The 9,059-nt window shown below is 36.6% G+C and overlaps 1 protein-coding gene across 2 annotated transcripts; it reads right to left on the bottom strand.

Annotated features, from left to right (window-relative positions):
• GIMAP5 (GTPase, IMAP family member 5) lies at positions 1–8,679 on the bottom strand. Of its 2 annotated transcripts, none has more exons than XM_051961908.1 (4): positions 8,363–8,679; positions 5,551–5,618; positions 4,460–4,508; positions 1–3,237 (listed from the first exon to the last, which is right to left on the bottom strand). In XM_051961908.1, the coding sequence occupies exons 2-4, from the start codon at positions 5,584–5,586 to the stop codon at positions 2,360–2,362; spliced, it is 963 nt and encodes a 320-aa protein (XP_051817868.1). In that variant the 5' UTR covers positions 5,587–5,618; positions 8,363–8,679; the 3' UTR covers positions 1–2,359. The 2 variants fall into 2 exon arrangements, with proteins under 2 accessions (XP_051817868.1, XP_051817867.1); XM_051961907.1 differs by having other exon boundaries at positions 8,470–8,679.
• Between the last annotated feature and the right edge of the window lie 380 nt (positions 8,680–9,059).

The raw sequence follows: 9,059 nt of genomic DNA, 5'->3' as shown, positions 1-9,059 counted from the left end.
TTTGCCAAAGTATCAATGTTTATTTCTTTTCTTTTCTTTTTGTGTCCTTTTTAAAAATAGTATTTTGGTTTTCTGAACACATGTAAAGATAATTTTCAACATTTATTTTTGTGAGACTTTATGTTCAAAACTTTTCTCTTCCCCTTCCCTTCCCTTTTCCTAATACAACAAGAAATCTAACCTTAAAGCCAAAAGTTTTTCACAGAGAAAACTAGTTTAATTCAAACAGAAAAAAATTCATGCATTTCATTATACTTATCAAACTAAGCATTGAAATAATTTTAATAATGTAGATGACAACTGGCTTTGTAATATTTAATATATCTAATACAAACACTGACTGTGTATAAATCTTGAGTTAGGTAATGGGGAAGATGTAAATGTCAATCCCTGCTTTTAGAGTTTATAAAAAAAGGAAGTGAGGAGATATATACAGATAATTCTACTATACAATGCAGTATGTTATGTAAATGAAAGAAATACATATGAAGAGCCATGTGAAATGTGGGGGATAAAATTATCTTTTTCTGAATGGAAATACTAGGCAAAATGCGAATGAAGCAATATTTGAGGTCAGTCTTGAGGATGGTGAGTAGCATTTCAACCACTGGATTAGGAGGAGTGAAAGCACAGAGGTGAGAGAGTATATCAACAGGATTGGGCTGGGAATCTAATTGTCTAGAACTGAGAATGTTTAGAGAAAAGGGAGTACAAAATAAGATTGGAAAGGGAGAGGGGAGTCCAGATTTCTGAGTAACTGGAATGTCAATAGTATTACTTTAGTCTCTATTAATTAGACAATATGTTGGATTATAATGAGTATTTCTAAGGTTATATTAGATGATTTTTGCAATCTTTTCCAATTCTCACATGATGTAATGTGAAGGGCTTTGAGAAGAGTCATGTGATCAAACTTGTGCACTTTATATCTGTATGATGTTCAGAAAGTCAGTAATGAACATTTATTACATGCCTCCTTCATACTAGACATTGTGCTAAAAGCTGATACAAAAAAAGACAAAATAGCCCCACTTTCAAGAAACTCATAGTTGTAAGAGGGAGATGATATATGTATAGTCATACACAAGCAAGTTATATACAGTGTAAATGAGAAATAATCAATGGAGGAAAGGCCTTAGAATTAAGGGGACCAGGAAAATCTTCCTGTTTAATGTAAGAGTTGGTCTTGGACTTGAAAGAAGCAAGGAAATCTAGGAGGCAGAGATGAGGAGGGAAAGAATTTTAGGCATAAGTAACATTTAGTGAAAATGCCTCAAGTTGGACATTCAAATGACAACAAGGAGATCAGCATTACTGAATTACAAAGTACATAAAAAGCAGGGTAGAATGTAACATGTAAGAACCTGCAAAGGGAGAGGCAGTTTATAATGAGTTTCAGATGAGCTTTAATTTAGAATTGTTCCTAGAGGTGATAAGCACCCTCAAGCAAAGTTGATCGAATGGAATGAAAGGGGATGACAGAGTCATATTTATGCTTTAAGAAATGCTCTTTGATAGCACAAGTGGAGGTTGAATTGTGGTAGGAAGAGACCTGTGCAGGTGAGATCTCTTGGGGCCTCAGTTTCTTAGATCATAAAATGAGAAGGGTTGACCTAGCTGACTTAGAAAGGCACTTCTATCTCCAAATTTATGATTCACTGATCTGTGATAACAGAATAGTGGCTTTGAAAAGAAACGAGGAGATAGGTTGGAAAGATATTTTGGAGTCGAATTGACAATTCAGGGCTTGAACAATTCAGAGAATGAGAAAGTTGGAAAAAATTCCCAAAGTTTCAACATCAGGGACTGGATAAATTTTTGAACAATAGGTAGGGAAAAATAAAGGCACATTTTAGGAAAAAGCTCATGTATAGTTTTGTTTTCATGTTGAGTTTACATTACTGGCAAGCAAGTAGGCAGAAATTGCTGTGGACAATAGGAAATTTGGTTCTGGAGAACTGAAGAGATTGAGCTAGAGATATTGTGGTGAGAATTATCTTCACAGAGATGATCACTAGAACTAAAATAGTGAGGGCATTACCAAAGCAAAGGATATAGAGAAAGAATAGGAGCGAGGTCACCATAGATGCCCAAAGTAGCTCACTTTCCCCTCAAAAACACCACTAACACAACCATATATCAGAATTATCGCTTTTATTTCCTAACTTTTATGAAAAGAAATGGCAAACCTATTGACTTTTTAGATGTCTCTTTGCCAAGTATCTTAGGAGGAATAAGAGTTGAAAGTCAGATCTGTTTTCAAAAATTAAGGAAGTCATTTAGAAAATTTTTCATGATGGTGACACTGAGAATGAACTCAATAATTACTATTAGGAGTCAACAATTAGGAGAAAACTACTTAGGCTGTTTGAGAAGTCAATAAGACAATTATAATGACAATAAAAACCAAAACAAAGAACAAAATACATAAGCAGATTTTAAGGTGGGAAGAAACCCACAGTTGAGCCCTCATAAATGACTGGACAAAATAGATACTCTCAGACTCTATTAGATCTGATGTCTGCTTTTGAATCTGGGATTTTACTTTGCGTAAATAGTTTTGGTAACTTTCTTCAGATCCTCTATTGCCATCTCTCTGGAAGATCTCAGCAGCAAAGTAAAGATTATTCCTGTAACAGTCGCCTTCATTCTCTTCCTCCATCTTTTCAATCATAGTCATCAGCTCTTCTACTTGGGCCTTCTGTTCTTCCCCAGTGGCCTGGTTGTTGAAAGCACAGAATCTTCTGCCACATTCTCGGATCCCCCATTGTAGGTCTTTGTTATCAGTACTTGTTACATAATGTTGTAAAGATTCCCCTAAATCTTCTTTACGAGTAAAAAGCATAATGAGGTACCTCATGGCTTTTACTCCAAAGATTTTTTTCACTTTCCTCATTGCCTCCTTATCCTTGGCAGTATAGCGGCCAATCTGAGTCACCAAAATTAATGCATGGGGACCTGGGGAGGAGAGAAGATAGCACTCCCCAATGTCCTTATACATCTCTTCAGTCCAGGCATCTGGTTCACAGATGGCAGGAGTATCAATTACAAATATTCTTCTCCCATTCCATATCCCAGTCTCCATTTGACATTTCTTAGTCACTCTCTGGGATTGTAAGCTGGACTTGAATACTTTCTGCCCAAGGATAGTATTGCCTGTTGCACTTCTCCCTGCTCCTGTTTTCCCCACCAAGATGATCCTCAGGGGCTCAGTGTTTTCATGGGTATCATTCCTTTCTGTAAGAAAAAGTAATTCTCAATCATGACAATCGATAAATCCCATTAGATCCCATCAAATATCTTTGGTTGGTATTCCCTATACCTATTTATCTTAGATTACAGGCATTTGGAGAATACAAACCAAAATTATATCCAGGTTTCTCTCCTTGTGGTGGTTAGCCCAGTAATTTAGATAGTTACATACATAACTAAATACTTTTGGAAGAGTGAAGTATGACAAACATTCATCGGCATTATACTTTTTGTGTCCCCTTTGCTAGCTAACTATTATATGTGGAATATATTCTCTCATTCTCCAAGAGCAAGTTACAGGGCAGGCAATGAATGAGTTAGTGAAAAGAATGGATAAAAAATGAGTGTTTCTAAAAACTTTAAGGGACCAGTGCTCTTATCACTACCTCCTCCCACCACAGGTATCTGCCTATCTAGGATTTTCCTCCTAAACATTTTCCCATGAGATGACTTTTCTTCATCATTTTTTTCTTGTCCTAGATTTTATCTCTTTAGTGCCCTGCTCACTGTTTTCTGGGTGATAATACTTAAGAGATTAGCTTATGCTATAGTGTTAATTACTCATTCAACCTTTCATTCCATTTGACAATCATTTACAGAATAGCACTATATACATGGCCAAATGTTGGGTACAGGGTGAGATATAGCTTAATAAGGATCCAGAACTCAGTGGTTCCTATTGTCTAGGAAGTAACATATGAACAGCAATGACTAAAATATCAAACAAAACATTATATCTCACAAGAGATTACTCACAAATAGTATGAGAGCTCAGAGATTAGAGACATGTTGCTAACTTGGATCAGAAAAGACTTTATCAAGGAAAAGTGGAATTTGAATCCTACCTTAGAGGGTGAGTTGGATTTTTTTTTATTTGAGGGACATTTATATTTGGACATCCCTTCCCACCCTGTATATAAATACAAGGCAGGGAAAATTCATTTAAAAGTATGACATGATGATGAACGGGTGAAAGTTATTATGGATGGGTAATGCTGCCAATAATAGCTCAAAGAAATAAATTTCAAGCATCCTGTCAAACTAGTGACATATTCTTTCTTTCCTGCTTATATTTTGGGCCAACCCTATTTCTGTAATTACAGCGGAACATTTACATGGAAAAAGATGGTGGACACTTTAGTTCTGCTATTTCTGCACCTCTCAGAAGAGCACTAGGAGGAAAACATTAATGATACTGTCTTCTTACCATTATTAACATCTCCATCTTTGGCTTCCTTCATCTTCTCCATTTCTTTCTAAAGAAAAAAAAAATGGATAGGATAAAAACACTAATTACACAGCATATTAGAGCTAAAAAGAACTTTTGAAATCATGTAATCTAATCCTTTTACTTAATATGGGAGGAACTGGAGCATTCAATTTGGAAACAATTTTTCTAAGAGAGTAATTCTTTCTTGTAAGAAATACAAGGTTAATTTTCAGGGTAAAATTAAGACCACAATTCAACATCATTTCTGTTCTCAGTCAGTAACTCAGTAGGAGGACTATTTAATCAAAACTTTTGCTTATCTTCTCTCCACTCCAGAGAAGGTGTAAACCTGAGAAGGCAGTTTTCTATGGTGAGTCCTTTTCATAGTAGGGGAAACAGTCCTTAACAAGGGTTTTTTTTTTTTTTTAAGTGACTACCCTAGATCAAACTGAGGAAGGAAATGAAATAGACCAACAGGCAATCCAGTACTCCTCTAGACATAGATGACATGATCCAATTACAAAATTGAGTTTGTTTAAATCATTTGAAGTGTAGAAGGCAGTGTAAGTGAAATATATTCCCCAAAGACAAATAGGAATGGGATTAAACTGTTAGGAAAGTTTGGTGAAGATAATGAAACTATCCAAAATAGTGGCTCTTACTAGCCAGAAGCCAACATAGGGATGTTTGCTCAGGAAAAGGCAAAATAGCTTATTGCCTAGGTTACAATAAAGGGCAGGGCTGTTGGCAGATAAGAGCCCATTAGGATTTTTAAAAATCCATTCATGTATCTTTGTATCAAAAAGTCAATTTTCTGTGGCTCTAGGCTTTTATAACATGCCAAGTTACATGTTTTAAAATGAAGATTCAAGGCAAAGAATAAATAATAACACACAAAAACCATTATTTTCATAACTTGCTCTGAGGGCTTAGGTGACTTTTCCCAATTCCTTTGAGGACTTGTCTCCAACCTTTAAGTATATCATATACCTCTTACTTGTGAAATTTAGTGGTGTGAGACATTTATGAATGATTGAGGAATACACAAGACAATTGAGAATACCCAGAAGTACATTGTTAATATTTACCTGCAGAGTTTGTCCAAGGGATTGGTAATTGGCCATTTCTAAGAGTGAGAACCATAAACCAGTGTTCTCTGAAAATCAAGCACAAGTAAGAAGATATTCAAAATAGAAAAAAAAAAATTCTTGAATCAAAATCTTATTATCCCATTTTAAAAATATAGTATCTTTTGATCATCTTCATTAAAGACCTCTCTGTTTCTCCATTTCCATTGTCAACACCTTAGTACAAGTCCTCAATCATCTCACATCTGGTATCTTCATGTTGCTGCTAATCAATCCAAGTTCTAACAGTTCTGGGACTCGGATATCTGGGAAGGAGTTTAAGATAGAGCAATTGGATGTGTGACTCACAGAGCAGCAGTATCAACTAGTATGGATCCATCTCTCAAATAAAGAAGACATTTTACCATAGTTTTCTGATCCACTAGCTCCTAAAGAGAATTCTCTTATATGTCCTTCTTCTGCAAGTAAATAAATATTCTACTCCAATTCTACTTACTAATATTATGCACTTGTGAATATTGTCTTTACTTTTCATGTTTGTAACACCCAAAACAGTGACATGTCCCCTTCAAACCCATTGTTATCTTCTAGCAAATAGAGCTTTTCAACTAAATGATAATTACAATTTGATGCAACCTGCTCACTTATAAAATCAAGAAAAGGTAGTTACCATTATGGATTTATATGAGAGAGAACAAGTGAAACTTCCCTAGTTCCACAATATAGTTCCTCTACAGACTTGATGTGGTACCTAAAAACTTTATTTTTGGAGCCTCTTCTTTAAGACAGGACACTATTTTCACAAAATCCCTGATAATAATACAAGGCAGGGAAAATTCATTTAAAAGTATGACATGATTATGAACGGGTGAAAGTTATTATGGATGGGTAATGCTGCCAATAGATGAGAGTGGCATATGTTCTGAATTAGGAGTCAAAAAGCTAAGGAACTCTGCTATTTCTTCTACAGGTATGGCAACTCACTAAACTTAACTGGGTCCCTGTTTCCTCATCTATAAAGTAGTGGCATTGGATGATGTATTCTCTAGGTATTCCTTCCAGATCTAAAGGTTGTATTCAGCTAAGATCACTTGCCCATTCTAATGTTTGTTATATGAAAAAGAAAGAAAAGAAAGAGGGTGTTTCTTTATCATAAATATGAAAAAATAGCTACAATAGGAAGCTGCTCCATAAGACCCTCGTTCTTGGAGCTTCTCCCTGATTCTCTATCTGATTTCATCCAACATATGACTTTTGAGGAAACTTATGTCCATGAGTAAATAAGAATCTGGTGCCATGTGGTAATGAATGGCAAAGTAGAAGTTGAACCTGAAACTAATAGCCCTATACAGGGATCATTGTGCCTAATGCATAGTCCTTTATGCACTTAATAGTTGCTATGGGCTTCCAACTGGGAAAATGAGTAGCTTTTCCTACCTAATTCCTCACCCAGATGTCATATATACCTATAGATATGACATTTATTCCTTTTGTGTTTATTTTTTTCTGATCTTCAATGAATGAGTATTCTGAGAGGGGAGAACCAAGGAGACTAATAGTCCAGGAAATTTATCAAATAGTCTGAGGTTTATCCTACTACTTCAGTCTAGGAATCACTGGCAGCTATGATTAAATCTAGTGAAGATTCAAGGCAGCCAACAGAAAACCTACTGGGCTCAGTCTAGCACAAGAATGATTGGACAGATAAGGTAATAAGCCAGGAAATGATTTATCCACTAGTTATGTCATACTCTAAACTAAACTTAGTGGAGATTCTTTGGAAGGAGAACAGGATTCTCAGAACCCAGAAGCACCCCCTAGATAATAGGTGTACCTTATGTGAATATCTCTGTATCTGTGCTTTCAGTTTGAGCCAAGTGGTTTGGAACCAAGAGAGTACAGAGGGGAGCATGTTGCTATGCTGGGATGATGTAGGGATATTTTTGTAATTTCAGCCCTTGCTGTGCCTTTTCCATAAATATTCTTTGGAAAAAACCTAGTTGAAATTAACTGGCTAATTGATAAGGGAGGGAGGGAGTCACACCAAATGGAGTTCATAAAATGATAATATGAAAAACTCAAGCTCTCAGGATTACTCCTGGAATTGTGAGATGGAAGAAATTGCTGCCCAGAAGGACCTCAGCCTGTTAGGTTCAGCAAGAATTGGGAAAGAGAAGTCAGCCATTGGAGCTACACAAATGACATTTTTGTGTGATTGTCACTTGTGGGTTCTCCAACCTCCTTCCCTTCCTTCTTTGCTAATTGAAATAACTTTTAATTTACCAGGTTCTCTGCTAGGCTAAGATGTGGTTACTGGAAATAATAGTTTAAGTCACAGTTTCATTTCAAACATTTATAATTCTACCTTAAAATTTATAATTGTGGAGCAGAAGGGTCTTCTCCCTACAGTGGACTGACTTGTGGATTTCTGCTCCACTTATTCTAATTCATCCTGATTAATTCTATCTATATCTCTCTTTCTATGTGTTGCTCTCTGTCTTTGTCTCACTCTCTGTCTCTCTGTCCCTTCCTCCCTCCCTCTTTCCTTTTCCTTCCTTCCTCCTTTCCTCCCTCTTTCTCTCTCTTCCTTCTTCCCTCCCTCTTCCTCTCTCTCTCTCTCTCTCTCTCTCTCTCTCTCTCTCTCTCTCTCTCTTTCTCTCTCTCTCTCTCTCTCTCACACACACACACACACACACACACAGTCATTGTTTCTTCAGCCTAGTCAGTTTCTTTTTCAGCCATGCACAGTTAGAGTAACAACAGAACTAAGTATTATCTGTAAAGTACTCTATGCATTTCAAAGTACACTCACATCCATTTTCATTTGATCATCAGACTCCTTGCTGAAGGCAAGTAATCCCCAATTGGCAGAAAATTGAAGAAGAAAGCAGACCAGTGACTGTCCAATATCATACATACATAGAGAGAAGAGAGAGTGGCTGCAGCTGGGACCAGGATCCAGTTTTCTAGACTTTTGATGAGACCTTAAACAAACTGATTACTCTTTAGCCGTATAAGCCCAGGACCACCTTGTCTCTTTGCCAATGGTCTGAATTCAAAACTTTTCTCCTGAGCAGGCTCACTCTATCTGTTCTATCTGTTTAGCAAAACAAAACTGCACATAAAAAAGAAAGCTACCCGGATATGGGTCTCTGACACATGGTGGGTGGGGAAGAAAGGAAGGGGAGGCTGAAATCTTAACCAGGAAATGTGGTTTATTGTCTCAGCACCTTAGCTGGGTTGATTTAAGGAGGAGAATCTTTCAGAAGCTCTGGTCCAAAGAGAGGGATGAAAGAAATTGTTTTAATTAGAGACACTCTCTCTTCTCCTTTAAGTTTAACTCTCACTAAAGTATGCAGTGGGAAAAGAGGAGGAAATCACCACCTTGGAGGGGTCCAGCAATACTCCTCTGCCTGCCACCTTAACAAAGCTCTCTCATTTCCTTTTAATGACTATTAATTAAATAATCCTTAGAGAAGAAAAGGTTAGCTATGTTTCTTTTCAGGGAT

The sequence above is a fragment of the Antechinus flavipes genome, chromosome 5, assembly GCF_016432865.1.
Source record: "Antechinus flavipes isolate AdamAnt ecotype Samford, QLD, Australia chromosome 5, AdamAnt_v2, whole genome shotgun sequence".
Classification (NCBI taxonomy): Eukaryota; Metazoa; Chordata; class Mammalia; order Dasyuromorphia; family Dasyuridae; genus Antechinus; species Antechinus flavipes.
Note: the sequence above shows the minus strand (reverse complement) of the source record. Positions and strands in the feature narration are given on the sequence as shown.